General features: G+C 43.8%; 1 protein-coding gene across 1 annotated transcript; it reads left to right on the top strand.

Moving 5' to 3' along the window:
• Nucleotides 1–1271: 1271 nt before the first annotated feature.
• On the top strand, nt 1272–19500 carry trpv4 (transient receptor potential cation channel, subfamily V, member 4). Its single transcript, XM_030791017.1, has 17 exons — nt 1272–1410; nt 3934–4010; nt 5256–5704; nt 6860–7041; nt 8042–8194; nt 9790–9930; nt 12538–12836; nt 13449–13628; nt 14382–14540; nt 14966–15058; nt 15342–15415; nt 16730–16895; nt 17488–17554; nt 17724–18028; nt 18491–18618; nt 18720–18838; nt 19011–19500. The coding sequence occupies exons 2-17, from the start codon at nt 4002–4004 to the stop codon at nt 19121–19123; spliced, it is 2637 nt and encodes an 878-aa protein (XP_030646877.1). The 5' UTR covers nt 1272–1410; nt 3934–4001; the 3' UTR covers nt 19124–19500.
• Nucleotides 19501–19721: the final 221 nt, after the last annotated feature.

Below are 19721 nucleotides of genomic sequence, written 5' to 3'. Positions count from 1 at the left end.
AACTGAATAAAGGTACCAAATGCCATAGGTTTGAGATCTGACACAGGGAATCTAGCTCTCTTAGGGATTACAGGGAGAAGAACCATAGCAAGCCAAGCGTGTGACCTTTTTCTGTGTGGGAAAGAGATGTGCAGAGTACCGTCATGGCTTTGTAATAGTGAAAAAAATCGGGAGTCAATAGGCAGTTGGGGAAACAATCCACAATAGTGAGGGGTATGACAAAAAAAGAGAGAGAAGAAAATGGCTTAAATCAGATTTAAAAAAAAGGTAGATTATTACAATTATAAGGGACTGGAAGCATGTCAGCTGGACCGCAAGTCATTTAAAAAGAGAACCCATTAAATTCAATGTAATTAACTTTAAGTGGGTGAGATAAATCCGGGAAACCCCGCTACCAAGTTGTACACAGGTTAGTTCAACCATGCAAGAGTGTCCGGAGGGTGTCGCCCGGTGTGAATGGAAAGGAAGGAAAATTACACTGTTTCCAGGTTTCTGTTAAACTCGGAGAAAATTCGGGGCTTTGTGACGGCGATACGTGATACTAACGACATACGAGCAACCTTGATTACAGCTCTGATGTCTGGAGAAAAATGGCTGGCCTTTCAGACGTAGCCTACTATTCATGTTCTGCTGCCAGTTTGGGATGGATTTCTGAGTACCGAAATGTGTCTTATTCTGAGATTTGTTCTGCTTACGTTTAATTTTTGTTTTAGCTCGTTGGCGTAACTGGATAGACATCATTTAGTTTATTAGGCCTTTATGTGAAATGTTGTTGCTTCCCTTTTCCCCCTTGAATTTAATTGCTTTTACCGTCATGTCTGCTATATTTTACAGTTGACTCCGGTTACCAAATACTTCAAATTCCACTGTAATACACTGTATTGATATGTTGTACATTGGAAAAAGCAGAAATGAGATCATATTTTGTCGGGTTAGCTCCTTCTTCAAATAATATAAAAAACATATAAAAATGGGACATGAATAATGGTTAAACTTGTCGTTCAGTCCTTCAGAAACGTTGTTCGTTTATTTGCATATGATCGCCAGATTTGCTTTTCCAAGTTTTTTTTCTCCCTCAAATTCACAAGTCTCCACCCTGCGATTACCTCATGCAGTCTCTCATAGTGAGACAGTAATGCCCAGTCTCCATCCAGCTGTGTTGTGTAAGCGAGTACACCGCAAAGTGGTTCATTCAGCTAAAGAGGAACAGAGATGTTGACGATACCAAGATATTTTAAAGTGGTGAGATAACGATACAAGGATAGAAGAAGCGAACAAGTTCAACTAATAGCAATATCTGTCTGGAACAGTTTTTTTCAGTGTAGCTAATTTATTTGATCTCAATTACGAGTCTTCACAGTTCAACGTGAAGGGACAAGTTCGCGGACTTCAAGAACCGCAGCTGCGCCGGTGAGTCTTAGACTCCTTTGTGCATTGTTTCCAGCTATTAAATGATTATGTTAGAGTTAAGCAGAATGCTTCAGCAACTCTGATTGCTTCGAGTTCTTCAGATAGATAAAACATTTCGTAATCCGCGTGGAGAATTCCTGGTCCTACCCTTCTTTTTCTGAGTTGTAACACAGTTCTGGTTATAGCCAAAAAACTAAAATGTCAGACAAGTTAAAATATAATTTACCATTCAGTGTTGCTGAAATGAACACATCACAATTAAAAGGCAGCATACAAACATTCTAGAGTCTAGAATAGGCCAACTTTGTTAGTATGCACATGCACGTTGTTTATAATACTTGATTTGGCGGCTCGTTCTCGATTCTCGTGTCAGTTTCATGTTTACTTAGTCGCACCTTTGGTGACAGCTATGAGTCAAAACAAGGAATTTCGAGTTTTATGTGCACATAAAACGTTGTGCAAATTAGATACCCCATGGGGCATAATAACATGGATTTTATTCAAAGTCATGTTGGTAAGAGTATTCCGCTCTCAAACTCACACGCACACATGTCTTACTGGAATTCCTGCTTTGAGAAAATGTCATAATTGTGAAAAGTCATCAGAGGACTTAATGCAATGAGCTTATTCTGAACCCCCCGTCCCCCGTCCCCCCCTCCTACGGCTCGCTCACATTTTCCCAGAATCTTTGCTGTCCCCTACAAACCGCCACCCCTTTATCCTGTGCAGTGTCAACGGCTGTGAAGGAAATTTCGTGGTTCCCACGGGGAAAAGTTCAGCCCTCCGCTTAAACAAATGACACTCACTTAAAATAAGCTTAAACTCTGGCAGTTGACCGTGTATTAGTCGTAAATAGAAAACACAATCTTCTATAGGAGATACCAGCTTTATTGCTTTTCTTATTGTTGTTAATGTTAGCTGTTGCGTCATGCCTAGTCAACAAAGGATCCTCTACCTCCTAAATCTAACTAAATGAGGATGACTCACACACTCCCACCTCTTATTGTGATAGTCTATCACATACCTCCCCTTCCTTACCGTCCTTCCTCTCTTAGTCGGGATTGTTTAGACAGATACTTTGGGGCCCCTTAATCCCAAGCGTTTGTAAAGAAGCAGTTTCGTGTTGCTTGGCACATCGTGTATGTCAGACCATCAGCATGCTAGTGCGCGAGCTGAGTTGCTTCTGTTCTGTTACGTGCTCAGTTTAGAAGAAGGAACTTCTCCATTTGAGCTGCAAACTCATGATCTTGTTCAGGGCTACTTTCAAAGTTATAATCTTTACCGGGGGGAACCTGATCAGATGGATGCAACCAGGCCAGTGCTTCTTCGATAAAAAAAAAAATTTATACATGTGTGTTTGCAGCATTAAATCAGTGTTTGTATTATCACTTATTGATACTCAGGAGCAATTCACCAAATTGTCTAAGAGTTGGAAACACGCCTTTGTTACTTACAGGATAGTTCATTTCCTAAGTAGGACAGCAGAATGTAAGGATTCCAATGGCAAACCAAGGCTGATTCAATTTTTCGTGTCTTTAATCCATACAAAGAAGACACTGCATAAGAGTGGAGTAGACAGCATGTACACTGTAATATCTGAATGAAAAGAGTGGAGTACACAGCATGTACACTGTAATATCTGAATGAAAAGAGTAGTAACAACATAGTGGTATAGATGAAGAGGTACCACACAGTTTCCTAGAAAGAAACTTGTCTTCGCGGAATCGGCATAACAACATTGTTGACATGTTTCAGGGACATGCCCAAACTTAACAGATGTCTGTGTGATGAACAGGGTTAGCGGGGGGAAAAGTCTAAACAAAAGCACCCCATCGTGTTTTGATTAACCGTCGTCCTCTAAGACTTGTGTATTGTGGTGTCAGAATCTTATACATGTGATTAAGCAAAGGCTTAACTGTGTCAGAAACCCTCTCATGTTTGGGATGAGTTTGTTTTCTTTGGAAATGCCCATTTACGAAAGGGGGGAGGTGTTATGACTCATAGTTTAAACCCTGAACCCTAGAAGGGGTCCGAGCCACCTCACTTCATAGTGACAGGACCCACAATAGGTAGATTTTGGCATTAGTTGTGCTTGAGTGCCAGTGACTCACACACAGAACAGAGTGACCGAGAACCAGCGACGGACTGGATGAATCAGTGGATGGATGTATGAGTGGAGAGGTGAATGAAGGGATAAACGAGTGTAGCTTCTTTTAATGAAAGTTAGCTGTTCATTAAAACTGTCAAATCAGTCAGTCTCACTGTTCATTTGCTGCGTTTTCTCTGGTTGCTGTGGTGCTGATTCTATATTGGCTTCTAAAAATAACTTAGCTGTCTTGTTTTTTGTTTTTTTTGGTCTTATTTAAAGTTTACAGTCTCTCAGAGCTGTCTCTGAAAGCATTATTGCTGCATAGTGTGAGTCTCCCAGATTTGCATAAGGAAACTCCGTTGGTGTGTGAGAATGTTTACTGTCAACTGTATTGTTTGAACTTTGTCATCAGTGCTAGATGCTATTTTTTGCAGCTCAAACAAGGCAGCGGTTTTGGGCTCCTGGCGAAGAGGAATTTGGCACCGCACGATTACGGCAAAGGATGAATGAGGTAAGGATGGATGAGGGTCGAGGGCTGGTTGGGAAGAAACTTTTCTCACGGGGAGAACACAGACCTCCATGAAATTATGTCAGACCACTCTGCCTGTCAGAAGAGACTACAGTGACTTTAAGCAAGAGAAACTTCATGCCATGCAGTATGTACATAGTTCTCAGAATTAGAGATACAAAGCTACATTTTTGTAAACAGTGATGCACCGGCAGAAGAGATCCAAACCAAAGCCAAATTTATGTCGATTTTCTGGTACCTTCAAGGTGCGTAGAAGGTCACAAGGTCACTTTGATCGTATGAGGGAGAACTAGACTGAAGGTACCTGGGAGCAACAAAAATATGTAAACATGAAAATCTGGCAGAGTATGCCGCTAAGACTGTGAACCCTGGATTTTGAGTCAATGCTGATGTTTATCTTTGGGGAGGAAAGACAAAAGACGCAAAGAAAAATTCACGTAAAGCCACTCCTCTCTCTCTCTCTCTCTAAATGATTTAACGTTATGTTCATTCTTTAGAAGTGCATGCGGTTTGGAAAGTCAGCGTCATGTGGAAAATCCCATTTCGGTAACCCAAGGTATTAAGTCAGACAGACGCAGTATCCAGTTCAAGAGCAAGTAAGTACTTATAGATGCTTGTGGCTGACAAACCGACAAATGGCTCACAAGTAAAGTAGCGTCCCTCAGGCCGAGTTTGGAGCCCTTCCAGGTGCCCTTCACCGTTTAGTAGACACTCAAGGGTATTTAGAGGTTGATTCAAATAAATGTCTTGGAGGCCAGCACACCCACTGAACTGTGAAAAAGAAAAAAAAGAGCTATGTTAGACCAGACCAGTCCTAGTGCTTTTGTCTAGTGAACATGTGGATTTTGCTGTGACGTAAGCGGGGACTTTTTTTTTTTTTCTGGCGCTATTCAGAACGTATCTAGTTTCTCTGGGAATCATCGTCCTGAAATGTGGTCGGCTTTCCCTCTCTCTCTTTGCCTTGTTCTTATACGGGTTCTGTAAGGTACATTATTGTGGCTCTGCCCCAGCCCTAAACTTGACTCCCCAGTTTCCCTTTAGTGGGTGAGAAATGTTTTGATAGGTTTTAGGCAATTCAGCTGGCTCAATGTTAAACCAATTGGATGTTGAGGTAGGATTATTACTATATATTATGGATGCTTTTCCTGCCCAGACAGATCAGACTGAAGTGTGCAATTCTGGATTGGGTCTCTAACTCTACTTGTTTTTTTGTTTTGACTTGCACAGGCTCGTTCTGTTTCAACCCTAATGAGGCGATACCGTCTAGCCATGACGGAGAAGGATGCCTCTTTCAGCGAAAACTCAACGGCCGCTGGGTCAGGTACGCAAGACTCAGCTGAAGGTAAGGATGGGTCCACTGATGGAGATCCCTCCTTCCCGTTGTCATCTCTGGCGGAGCTCCTGGAAAGTGAGGAAGGCGGCCCCCCGCTCACCCAGGACAACCAGGCCAGACCCGGACCCGGACAACCCACGGAAAGCCGGCAGAACCTGCGCATCAAGTTCCAAGGAGCCTTCAAGAAGGGCATCTCCAACCCCATGGATCTTTTGGAATCCACGATCTACGAGTCGCCCGTGGTACCCGGGCCCAAAAAAGCCCCCATGGACTCTCTGTTTGACTATGGCACATGTCGCCAGGCCAACAACCAGAAACGACGAAGGAAGAAGCTCCCACGAGGGTAAGAGAAATGAAGGTGCTTTCTATTCATGTCACTGCATGGAGTCATGTATACTCATACTGTTGGGTGCTCTATTTAATGGGATGGATTTTCCTGTCATGGTCATGAAAGCAGAGTGCGTTGCGTCATAAGTAAAGGTAGATAAAGGCTGCAAGAATGCTTAAACAGAAGGGTGTAGTGCACTGTATAACACAGACGAAGCACAGGGCATATGTTAAAGTTTATTCAACATTTGGTGTCAGTCAGGTACACGAATTGTCAGTGGGTGTGGGTGGGCTTGAAGACAGACAGGAGAAACGCATCATTGTTTATAACCTTAAAACACATCTTTAAGTGGCCCCAGTGAAGACAAAGAGTTATGCGTTATGACCTGTGTGAAGATATTGAGCTGCCTTGGACATGAAGAATCATGATGGAAAAATTGTGCTTTCACGACATCCACAAACTGAAGATTAGATTTATGCTTTACCGTCAGTAAAATTCCCTCATAGCTGAGTGTTATTGATTCAAAATTCCAAGTATTGGTAAGAGAAAAAGCAGTTCCTAGGGACAAAAATCACTTTTGGAAAGACCCTACTGAAAAGAGCCACACAGTATAGAGCAGATTGTTCCGTGAGCGTACAGTAAGCGAAGGGTGTATTCTGTGTCGCACACTAGTTCTCTCACACCGGTTCTGGCCTGAGGAGGTGCACAGAGAAGCGGTTGTTTTTGTTTCCGTGGCTGCCGTTGAGGTAATGTTTATGCTGAGGTTCACTTGGCTGCTTGTCCTTGTCCTTAAGTACACTGAGATGCATTTATACACACGGAAACCGGCAGAATGGGTGGGACCGCTGTTTAGAAATCAGCCAGTGACTCAATCCTGTCTGACTGGCCTTTTTACCTGAGCATCCCGCCCACCTTTACCTGTCACTCTTCCACTGTCCAATAATGTCTTACACTGACTGCTTTGTTCTGATGTCATGTCCCTCTTTCATCCGCTAGTGTCACTTTGCTTTTATCACTTTTCCTCCTCTGGTTTTACCCATGCAAGCACTTTCGGGGCTCCTAAACTGGGTATGAGTTCATTAAATGTAATATTAGTACCACAGTAATAATAATAATAATTATTATTATATTTGTTGTTGTTAGTCTAATTCTGCCGTCTCCTGTCCACAGAAAGACAGAGATGGAGGTTTCGTGTGATGAGGGGATGAACCCTGACCCTCCGAAGGTGCTGAAAGTCTTTAACCGGACGTTGCTATTCGATGCTGTTTCTCGGGCTGACCCCGGTGCCCTGGAAGGACTTCTCCAGTACCTGCAGGCCAATGAAAAAAGACTGACAGACGAGGAGTTCAAAGGTGGGGGTTGGGGGGGGGCTTTAGGAAGGGTGGTCTGGTGCCAAATGTCACTGGACTGGCCCTGCATGTTTAGGATTCACAGCCCAGTGTGGAGAGAAAAGTTACAAGGCTCTTTGTGTGTGTGTGTGTGTGTGTGTGTGTAATGTCCTTTCATGCCTCTTTCAGTTTCCCAAAAATGCTAGAACAAGATTCCTTATCTCAAAGCTTTTTGATGTTGATAAAACGTTCGAATTGTACAGCCCACTGTTCTTGCGTGTCTATAAAAAGAAGAACACGGCCCCTTCCTCTGTGTCCGGCTTGTCGGATGAACTATATCACTAGAGGCTGACGTTATCACCAACCTTTAAAACTGAATGCGGTATCAAGGGCGTTGGGGGTTTGAAGGGGTTTTGTGGGTGTTGCTCGTGGCTTTATTGTCCCCTTGAAAAGGAAGCTGTCGTGATGTCAGGACTTTGTCTCACCAGGGTGGGTTCCAGCCTGACTTCCTCTTTGAAAGAGTTTGTTTTTTTTTTGGGGGGGGGGAGGGGGGGGTAGTAACATGCAGTAGTAAGAACTGACAGCAAACTACCACTCCAGGAAAGAGGAGTTGTATAGAGAGAAGAGGCTGGGGGTGGTGTGTGCATTGGTAGACATGTAGTAAGTCTGCGGTCCTCCACAGGGTCTCAGCAGTATCTTAAAGTGGTATTGTACTGCTATGAAACTGGAGAATTTTCTCATTAAAAGGGAATAGTGTAACACTGACATTTTAAAATGAAGTTCCTTAGTTCTTCAAGAGATTTAAGAGAGACATGAATTGTTTACCGTGCCTTACGCTTTCACTGTTTCCATGTTTAAGTGGATAAACAAAACATTCACCATCTGTTGATATTTCGCTTGTCCATTTTCTGTCCTTTTCCTCCGTCCCTCTGACTCCGTTCACATAACGTCTCCGGTTCTCATTCACATAAACATAATGAAGTTCATTTGTTTATTTTCTTCTCTTTTTTTTTTTGTACCCCAGAACCTTCGACAGGAAAAACGTGTCTGCCCAAAGCTCTCCTGAACCTGTACAATGGCGAAAACGACACCATTGCCCTGCTGGTGGACATCGCCGAGAAAACGGGGAACCTGCGCGAGTTTATCAACACGCCCTTCAGAGACGTCTACTACCGGGGTGAGGCTACTCAGCCTAAAATGTCGTGTCGGGGGGGGAAAAAAAAAAGGTTGACCACAGGCCAAGTCAGCCAGACCAAACCAGGCGTCTTCTGTATGGTGTCCGAGTGCCAAAAACTGATCCTAGATCAGTACTCTTACGTTGAGACGACACACATAGGCCATGGTGGTTCCTCTCCGACTGCTGTGTTTGTAGACCTGCTAAGCGTCTGAGAGTGGGCGTCATCCTGCTTATATGGGTCTCCACCCTACCTGGTACAAAGTGTCCTCACAGGGTCTCAGATGGTTTCTCTGTGAGGATCTGTGTTTGTAGGGTTGGATGTGGAGGCGTATTTTTTTTTTTTTTTTTTTTTAAATATTAACACTCACACACCCATTTAAGAGTTAGTGAAGGTGCTGTGAGCTCTTAAACTAGTCTGCGTAGAATCCTGTGCCTGCCTTGGTCTGCAACATCCGTCTGTCTAATCTGTCTGTTTAGCTCACACACCCACACGCGCATGCACACACACACACGCACCCACGCATACACACACACACACACACACACACACACACACGCACACACACACACACACAAACGTGCACAAGCACAGACACACACACACACTTCACACCCCCCCTCTCCCAATGTCTTTGCTTCAAGAAGATATAGATTTTACACAGAGAATGTCCTCTGATTTGTCCTCTTAGACAGTATAGATGTTAGTCTGCAATTCACTATTTTTTACAAGGATTTCTGTTTACTTCTTTCTTTCTTTTTTTGGTGTTGTTTGCCGAAATGGCAATTGGCAACACATGTGCTGCATTTTTTGTCAATTGAAGGAAGCTTTCTGGTCCCAGCGAAGGAGGGCAGGAATGTGTTTATATCAGCATGCACAGAAGACCTAATGACAGATTTCTCACTGCAGATCTCAGGCTAAGAAACAGAGACATACCAAACCCAGTCAGAGAGGAGCTAGAGCTTCATTTCCGGGATGGTCCACATTAACTGGCCGCTGCCGGTTGAGCAGAACGCTGTTTGGACGTGTTGTTTATATGTGAGCTGAAAATGCTCAGGGAATCTATCATCTCCTACACACAGGACACTGTTCAGTGTCAATGTCAGCCCACACTCCACTGGCATACATGGCCTATGTCTTCATATAATATGTCCTGTAGGGTCAGTAAACATTCGGGACAGACATCACTGTGTACAAACACCTTATTTGAATGCTGGTGGAAATGTGTCAGTCTGACAATGAGAAGAATTAAAGAACCATGCAGGCATATGAGGGTGGAGTGAGAGACACAGTGTGTTCCAGTTACACCTCTGAATACAACTGTGTTTTAACTGTATGATGTACTTTATGCGTAATCTGTCTATCTATCTCTCTGTTTGTCTGTCTGTCTGTCTGTCTATCTATCTATCTATCTATCTATCTATCTATCTATCTATCTATCTATCTATCTGTCTGTCTCTCTGTCTGTCTGTGTCTGTCTGTCTATCCATCTCTCTCTCTCTCCCTCTCTCTCTCTCTTTCTCTCTCCATGTACGCAGATCTGAAGCCTAGATCCTGCTGACCTCTGATGTGTGTGATGTTGGTGTTTTGTTTGCAGGCCAGACGGCGCTCCACATTGCCATAGAAAGACGCTGTAAACAGTATGTGGAGCTGCTGGTGGACAAGGGAGCTGACGTCCACGCCCAGGCCAGGGGCCGCTTCTTCCAGCCCAGAGACGAAGGAGGCTACTTTTACTTCGGTAAGATACAGTTAATGGTTTCCTCCTCTCACTCTCCTCCTCCTCCTCCTCCTTCTCCTTCTCCTTCTTCTTCTTCTTTTTTAATTTCTTGTTTGTTCAGTTTCTTCATGTGTTTCCCATTACTTTTTTTAAATGACATTTCTTCCTCTGAAACGATTCCCACCCTTCTGATTGGTTTTGTCTGTTTTGTTTTGTTTTGTTGTTTTTGTGAGTTTCGTTGTCTGTTTCTGACTGGTTTTGGTTTTTGAACAAAGTGGTATCATTTATTCTCCACACCCTCATTTTGTTTTCAAATCATTTTATTTTTTTGAGTCACTTTCGCTATGCCTAGTGCCTCCTCCAATGGAACTTTGCTTACTGATGCCAGTCAGAGCCAGATTCTAACCCTACATAAGGACACACCATTTGCAAACCATTTTCCTTCATATCCTTCAGTCTCACACACACAGAGATTTGATGAGGCTTTGGCTTAGGCGCGGACTCTGGTCTGTCCATGTCTTCGGTTCCCTCGAACGTTCTCAGTATTCATTCAGCCGGTTCTGAGACCGACAGCAATCTCTTTTTATTTATTTATTTATTTTTTACCCAATTGACAAGGTTGTTCTGGTCCGCTGAGCTGCATCTACAGTTCTATAGGGTCTTTCACAGATACACGTTTTTGCTGTTGTTGTTGTTGTTTTTAACTTTATCTTAAAGCTTAAAAACTCCCCTCAGATGCAGGCAGGGTGGGTCCTTGAGGGAGGGGAGTGGTTTCAAATCAATCAGGGTCATGTTGCTTGTTTAGAGCTGAGAAGAGCTAATATGCATCCATATGGCTTGAATAGTTCGGTACTAAGCATATGTCAGAGTGAACTTCTGCCTCACAGAGACGGTTTTTGAAGGTAGGTAAGTCCCAGGTTGCCATGGTGATATCAGGTGATTTTTTTTTTAAGACCCTGCCCAGCAAAAAATAAACCATTAAAGACAGTTATGACATTCATGTCTATTGGCTTGCCAAATTTTAAAAATAAAGCAAAATATTAAAAAAAAAAAAAAAAAGGTTTATGGAATCCCACAATTCTGATGGGGCTGGAGAATCAACAGGGCTGTTAAGTCACACATAAAACAGCCAAGTCTCAACAGGAAATTTCTCAATGAATGGTGCCTTTGTGCTAGCTGTAGGAGACATTAACAACCTCCAGTGTAGTGACCTTACAGGGGTCTGTCGCTAAGGGGAGCTATGAACTGGGCTCCTTGTTCAGACATTTGACTCCATACTGCCCCCTCGTGATTAGAGATCGTCCGAGCACTTCAGCCTCTTTTTAATAGTCTATAAAGAGACTTGTTCTTTTGGTTTGTCGGAAATTAAATTAAGCTCTTTTTTGCACTTCAACTATGTGAATACAGTCATTGACGTCTTTCTGAGCTGAAAGTGAAAAGGAACACTGTGAAAAACAGTTTCTTCACTGTCACAAATAGAGATGTGATCACTCTTAAGAAGTTCCCTTAGAAGATTCAGGGAAAGGACGTTTAGGAGGGTGTGAATTCTGTGAACTGAATTCAACCCTGTAGCTTTTGAATCAATGCAGAACACACCTGCTGGCCTAGATTAAACCGGCTTTTCCTGCTGTCTGCTCGACTCTGCTCTACTAACCGCTGCTCCGAATGACCCTTTGAATAAACTGGCATCATTAAAATGTCAGAAAAAACTTTGGGAGGGTATTATAATCTGATATGATACACTTTTGGCTGGCGTTCAAATTATTAGCTTTGTACTGAAAATGATTTCCATTTGCATTAGTTATGGCTGTCAACTCTCAAATCCCCACTCAGTGCAATCGCTCGCGGAGTAATTTGCTCCGCCGCTTTTTTCCGGTGATGCGGGGGGGGGGAGGTGTTGGTGGGGTAGGGGGGTGGTGGGTCGAGAAAGCTGGCAGGGCTTTGACAACTAATGTGATTTAGCAATCACGCTAAAGCTCTCTCAGACTCAGAGTCGCCCATGCAAATCAACGGAGAGAGAAGCGTTTCCGTGCGAGGTGACATGTGAGTAATCTGTCACCCCTAGCAACGGCCTCTCTCTCTCTCTCTCTCTCTCGCTCTCTCTCGCTCTCTGTCTTGACAGTTGCAGTCAAAAGTGGGAAGGTGAGGGGAATCCTCTTCAGACGAGTGCTAATTGGACTCTTGATAACGCAGACGTTGAAATCATAACTGCTTTGACGCAGATTAGCTTGAACAGTCCAGCAAACCATTGGGATTGGTTATAGTCTTTAAATGTTAGTCTTTCAGTCTGTGTGTGTGTGTGTGTGTGTGTGTGTGTGTGTGTGTGTGTGTGCGCGCGTGCGTGCGTGCGCGCGTGCGCGCACGCGTGTGTTTTGCTGTTTGTTTGAGAGCAGCCCTGACAAGAGTTGTTTGTAATAGTGTCACTGGCAACTTACAAGTGGTGGTTTGAGTCACGTGGCTAGTCGCTGAATTTTAGAGGTTGCTCTAAGGACACAGTGGGCAGATGGACAGATTGTAGAAAACAGTGAAAAGAGACAACTCCGGGACTTGAACAGTGTTTTACAGAAAAAGCATTTATACGTTCACACGTTGACAGGTTATCGATTCATCTTTCATGTCACTGCACAGGTGAGCTCCCTCTCTCGCTAGCCGCCTGCACCAACCAACCAGACATGGTGCACTACCTGACGGAGAACGCCCACAAGAAGGCGGACCTGCGGCGGCAGGACTCCCGCGGCAACACGGTCCTACACGCGCTGGTGCACATCGCCGACAACACGCGCGACAACACGCGTTTCATCACCAAGATGTACGACCTGCTGCTTATCAAGAGCGCCAAGCTCTACCCCGAATGTAACTTGGAAACGGTGCTAAACAACGACGGCATGTCTCCCTTAATGATGGCCGCCAAGCTGGGCAAAATCGGGGTGAGAATCCAGCACTTACTCCCAAAAACAACTAAATAAACAGGTCAAGTCCTCAGTGCTGTTGTAAAGTTATTCCTCTTCTTACTTGTCTTTGGACAGGAATCACTGGTGTCTTGTGATAGCTAACCACATGTGTGTTGCAGTAAGAGAATCAAGCTTGGAGTCAGATTCATCACACGGCGCATTTCAGTGTGGCCCTGTACAAACTAGTAAATACACCTAATAACTAATAAATGGTGTGTTGAGTAGCAGACAAAGCCTTTCCAGTGTGTTAGTGAAGGTTTAGAGCAAAGAAGTTCTCTCCAGTGGATTCCCAGGGCTGGATCTGAAAAAACACTTGGCTATATAAAAACCATCCATGCTCTCACAAGGCTCAACAACATGTTGCATGTATTTATTAAAGTTCTTGTTTGTTTGTTTGTTTGTTTTAATTTGTCAATATCCAGCTGTTCAGGACTGTAGCTAGTCTGAATCTCTGATAACCTCTCTGTTCACTAAAAACCACACATGTGAAGTGATTGTATGTAACAGTGAAAATGTTCGTGCATGAGCAGTCTGTCGTGTCTGTCCATGGTAATAAACGGATGCGCGTGCTCTCGCCTGTTACTCCAGGTCTTCCAGCACATCATCCGGAGGGAGATAAAGGATGAGGAGGCTCGGCATCTCTCGCGGAAGTTTAAAGACTGGGCGTACGGGCCGGTCTACTCCTCCCTCTACGACCTGTCCTCCCTGGACACCTGCGGAGAGGACGTGTCTGTGCTGGAGATCCTGGTCTACAACAGCAGGATTGAGGTGTGAATGTCGAAGAGAGAGAGACAGACAGACAGACAGACAGACAGACAGAGACAGTGACAGACAGATGGAAATCGAGAGAAAGAAGGAGAGTGAGAGAGACAGCCTGTAGGAAATGAACTCTGTCCGACCTGGAAATGTGCTTTTGCATGTGTGTTGTCATGTCTGTATATATATGTGTGTGTGTGTGTGTGATTTTGCCTGTGTATCGACGTGCCTGTGTGTGTGTGTGTGTGTGTGTGTGTGTGTGTGTGACTTTGCCTGTGTATTGTCATGTCTGTATATGTGTGTGTGACTTTGCCTGTGTATTGTCATGTCTGTATATATATGTGTGTGTGTGTGCGCCAAGTGAAGCCTCCAAGCCCATATGCGAAGGTTTCAAACTCTATCACACAGCAGTGTTTCAGTCTCTGAAAACTCTAGGGTGAAATCTCTAGCTTTAAAGTTTCAGTTCCCTGAATATCTCAGGCATCTTGCCTGATAAATGAAGAGCAGATTGAAACCCTCCGTGAGTACCTGAACGCACGCAGTACAAATTGGTACACAGGATATGACCAGGGGCTGTGTTTGTGTGCGAGTGTGTATAAATATATAGGCCAGAGGAAAAGGAGGAAATGAGCATGACAGATAACAAGTAACATTTCAGGAAATTTGAAGCGAGGCTTACGCAGCGCCTGTGTAAACCGCAGATTGTAAGCACGGCGGAGAAGTCTCGTAGCTCGATAACCGACGGCGTTTTGATTGGTCTTGCAGAATCGACACGAGATGCTGGCGGTGGAGCCCATTAACGAGCTGCTGAGAGCCAAGTGGCAGAGGTTCGGCGCGGTCACGTTCTACATCAGCGTCGTCTCGTATCTGGTCACCATGATCATCTTCACCCTGGTGGCCTACTATCGGCCCTCGGAGGGCACTGTACGTGTGCGGCGAAACCTGTGTGTGTGTGTGTGTGTGTGTGAGGGAGATAGAGACACAGATAGAGAAAGAGAGAGAGAGTGAGAACTTTTTGTTTATTTCAGTTTACAGAGGTATAAACATTTCTACATCTGTAACATTTTTAGCAGCCCCCCCCCCCCGTAACACACACACACACACACACACACACACACACACATTTTTATAGCCTTTAAACTACATCACTTGTTAGCTTGGAGTTAAACCAGTTCACAGGTGGTATAACGGTATTTTTTCTCTTAATTTGCAATAAATTACCTGCTGATAAATAATGCGTGAAAATGTAGAGTAAATAGTGCTAGGTCATTTAGAGTAAATATTGTTATGTAATGTAGAGACTGATAATGAAGGGCTATTTATCACTTGACTTTTTTTTCCTCCGTCAGCCTCCATATCCTTACACCACCAACTCCGACCGTCTGCGTCTCGTAGGGGAGGTCATTACCCTGGCATCCGGAATCTTCTTTTTCCTCACCAACGTAGGTCTGACCAAGCACTCAATTACTTTAGTTCACATTTAACGAGAGTAATGATCTTGCGGTAAACTACACCCAAACAGCAGTCGTTTACTGTGAGACACTCAAATGTGAACTGAAGAGCATCTGTGATTTTACCGATTGCTTGCTGCTTTTATTTTAAACCTCTTTTTTTTTTTTTCTTACCTTTCACTTTTCAATGATAGCCTTTTAGTACGCACTTCTTTTCAGCACCAAAGGGTTTCTCTGGCATTAAATAATCTCTCTCTCTCTCTCTCTCTTTTAGATTAAGGACCTCTTCCTGAAGAAGTGCCCCGGGGTGAATTCTTTATTTATTGATGGATCTTTTCAGCTGCTCTAGTAAGACACTCATCTCTCTGCTCTTCCCTCGCTCTCTTCCTCCGCAGTCATCCGCGTCTCTCTCTCTCTTTCTCTCTCTCTCTCTCTGTCTCTCTCTTTTTTTCTCTAGGCATATTCCTCATCCTTATAATTGAGCTGTCTAATTAATTCCACAAGCCTCTTTCTGGGCATGTGTTTTTTTTTTTTTTTTTACTTCAGTATAAACCTGTGATCCAGACAGGGACGCTGAGCGCGGTTTCAGAAGCATGTTTGTCTTAATCTCTGTCACTAATCTTATAGGGTCCAGAGCGTTTCTAAATACCAAATGGCATCATTTCAGACTGTTAATACCCACCATCTCTCACGGAGACAGATATTATTAGACCCAACCTGAACTACACAGGCGCACCGCTGAAATATGTTTAATTTAAAATGTATTCTTATGAAACAGATCAATTATGACAGGGGCCATAAGAGTAATGAGGAGGGCGATGGGCACGGCGCTTAGTATCAACGAAAATGAATGGTGAAGAATTACGGGGTCAGTAATAATCATAATGAGAAGATGTCGCAGCGCTATAGTATGGACGTTATGCATCAGAGTGTCAATCGGAGTGCCTTGAGGACCGAGTTGATTGGGCGTGTCCAACAGATAAATGGACAGGAGTTAGGTGTGGCGAGGAGTGTGGCAAGTTATGTATGTTTATGGTTTTATTTGATGGTTATGTTTATATTTATGTTGATTGCTTTTTGAAATCCTTATTTTTGTTTGTTGCATTAGATAGATAGATAGATAGATAGATAGATAGATAGATAGATAGATGAATGGATGAATGGATGAATGAAAGTCACTTTGTTGGTATAAAATGTGGCAATGCATGCGGGACATCAAATGTTGTTTTTACTCATTAATACTAACTGTTCACAGTAACCACTGTGTTAATACAAACCAGTGTGTTTGGCTTCAGAATTGTCATATTCAATATGGAAGCCTTACACACACACACACACACACACAAGTCCATATGTGACTGCTGAATGTTTTGTTTTATTACGCGGCTTTGTTGAATACTCGATTCTGACTGGTCAGTTACAGCATTCTACGGTCTGTTATTTCTACATAGCAGACCGCCGCTATGAATAACAGACCGTTGCTATGGAGCTATGTTTTTAGCGGAAGCAACGAAATCGCTTTTAAATCAACGATCACCCTGACGGGGTTTATTTCGCTATCGTGATCGGCTCGCTGCTATAAGTTATCCATTACTTGGAAACCTAGTATAAAGTGGATGTTGTGAGTAAAGAGTGAGTCGTAATGTGATTCTCTTCTTTTAGTTTTATCTACTCTGTGCTGGTGTTGGTTACGGCAGCGCTCTACCTGTCTGGGATCAAGGCTTACGTGTCTGTGATGGTTTTCGCCCTCGTACTGGGCTGGACAAACGCTCTCTACTTTACCCGGGGCCTGAAACTCACAGGGACCTACAGCATCATGATACAAAAGGTTTGACTGGTTACTCAAATGTTATACAGCCAGAAAACAATAAAAAAAAAAAATAAAAACTGCAGTCAGTCACCTATATACACCGGGTATATGTTCAACAATGTTTGGGTGTTTGCATTTCGTTTTGTAAATTTAAGCACATTTATGATCCTGTTTTTATTTACCAAATATAAAATGTAACTCCTGAAATAACAGAGTGTAAGAGAGACATCACACAGGTAACATTAGGGTTATAATCTTTTATGGAGCAATTGCCAGCTTTTACTGAAATTCTCCATTACAGGGGGCATTACCGAAGCCTAACATTTAAGTCCAGATGTCCTGGTGGCTTTTGTTTCATTGTCCGTCTGAAACGAGCTTGCACTTGTTCCTGAGGTAGAAATCAGTCTGTAATAACAGGGCTCGGGCTGAAGTCAGCAGGGATTCCCATCATTCAAGGGCAAAATTTGAATACCCTTATCCAAATAGCACCCTTCAAAAAAATTGTGTTGTAGCTTTCTTGCCGACGGAAAAAAAAAGCATCAAGCCAGTCAACAACTCAAAGGGTCTCTCTCTCTCTCTGTTTTTTTTCTTTTCTGTTTAATATGTCTAGATTCTCTTCAAAGACCTCTTCAGGTTCCTGCTGGTATATGTCCTCTTCATGATCGGATATGCCTCAGGTAGAACACAAAACACTCATCTAAATTCTTACAAACGTTCCTCAGATGTTTCTCAGAATGTTCCTCAGATACTTGAGGGCCAACATTACTTACTCTACTCTACTCTACCCCGCCCCTCCCCCTTCCCACCCTGCCCCGCCCCTCGTCCTTCCCGCCTCCACCTCCACAGCTTTGGTCACTCTCCTCGCAGCTTGTCCGCCTCCGGGTTCCGACTGCAACGGCACCTGCCCCACTTACCCCGAGTGCCGCGACAACGACACTTTGAGCAAGTTCTTGCTGGACCTGTTCAAGCTGACCATCGGAATGGGAGAACTGGACATGATTGACAACGCCCAGTATCCGGTGGTCTTCCTCATCCTTCTGGTCACCTACATCATCCTCACCTTTGTGCTCCTGCTTAACATGCTGATCGCCCTGATGGGAGAGACGGTCGGGCAGGTTTCCAAGGAGAGCAAGAAGATCTGGAAGCTACAGGTGAGGGATAAGAAAGCCAGCAGGGAGGAGGAGGAGGAAGAGTCGTTGTGTAGGTTGTTCCCCCTGTGTGCGGTTGTCCTGATCCAGCAGATTAACATCAGTCATTTCGGTCAATAAAACCATTTGCTGCGTCTGAGAGATTTTGGAATCGGGGATTTAATTTCCGTAGTGCTCTTGAGCAAGGCCGTTAATCCCAAAATTGCCGGGGGGGGGGGGGGGGTTGGATTCTGCAAGCCAGATAAATAAAAAGCACAAACTAGCTTGTCCTTCTGTAAGATCTATAAAATCAGTAAAAAAAAAAACAACAACACAAAACGTATGGTTTCACCTCTTAGACCCACTCACTTCAGGTCGATTTTAGGAAAAATAACACGGTTTCTTAGCTGCCCCGTTATTGGTCATGTGACTATATATATATATTTATATATTTTTTTTTCTTTTTTAATTTTTTTAACCCTACAGTGGGCCACGACCATACTGGACTTTGAACGCTCTTTCCCCGTTTGTCTGCGAAAGTCTTTTCGCGTAGGGGAGATGGTTACTGTGGGTAAAAACTGGGATGGGACGCCTGACAAACGCTGGTGCTTCAGGTAAAATGGTGGTATACCCTCCCACCTCCCTGGTTCTTTATGGAGATGAATCTCATCTCTTCTCTGTTTTTCACTGATGGTTTCCTCTCTGTTTGTTTTAGGGTGGATGAAGTGAAGTGGTCCCACTGGAATCAGAACCTGGGAATAATCAATGAGGACCCAGGTCAGAAAGAGGCTAACCAGTACGACCTTCCACAGTCTGGGAGGGGCCTTAGGAGAGGTTCGTCTGAGAGGGTTTTACCCAAACATACACACACACACACACACACGCACTTTCTTTTTTCACCAATCTACATGTTGCATTTAATGTCGAAAGACGGCAAAATAAACAAATAAACAAATAAATATTTTACGAAAAAGATGTCAACCTCCCGTGCTGTTCTCTCTGCCAGATCGCTGGTCCACAGTGGTTCCCAGGGTGGTGGAGTTGAGTCGGGGACCCAGACAGAGGGACCACGTGGTGGAGATGGAGCCACTCACTCCCAGACACAGATCGGGGAGCTAGAGGCAAAGTCTGCCGGCCAGGGAGGCCAGACTCCGGGGCCCTCCGCAGTGGTCTGAATACCAAAGCTTTCCATGATTCTGTGACTTAGGGAGACCTAGCTCTGCACTGCAGAAGCAGGTCATTAGTACTTAGGCATGGTTCTCCGCTGCTGCTCACCTGTACGTCAGGGACACCTTGAGAACAAACGTTTAGGTCATATCAGTTCAACAAAGCATCTCACTGTCATCTGTGTGAACAGAAAAACACAGACGAATGGATTTGCTACCAAGCGATGAGAAATCAGTTTTCTATAAACAGTTTTCTCCAATCATGTTACATACACATGTACAGTAGGATTTCATATGTATACAGAAGTTATATTAAAGTGTTTTATTCATCATACTGAGTGAATAGAGAAATTAAGCACTTATGAGCAGGTGATGGTGTCTATGTGATATTGAATAATGGGTTATGAATAGCTTATAACTCTGAAAGATATGCTTTGATGAACCACAAAAAGGGTTTCGATAGAAAATGTCCGCAAAGACAGTCAACCAAAAAAATCAGTGTTTTAGGAGACTGTGATGGTGTGCCAACTGCATCAAGCGAGATGGACAGT

The sequence above is a fragment of the Chanos chanos genome, chromosome 14 (assembly GCF_902362185.1).
Source record: "Chanos chanos chromosome 14, fChaCha1.1, whole genome shotgun sequence".
Lineage (NCBI taxonomy): Eukaryota > Metazoa > Chordata > Actinopteri > Gonorynchiformes > Chanidae > Chanos > Chanos chanos.
This window is presented reverse-complemented; position numbering and strand designations above follow the sequence as displayed.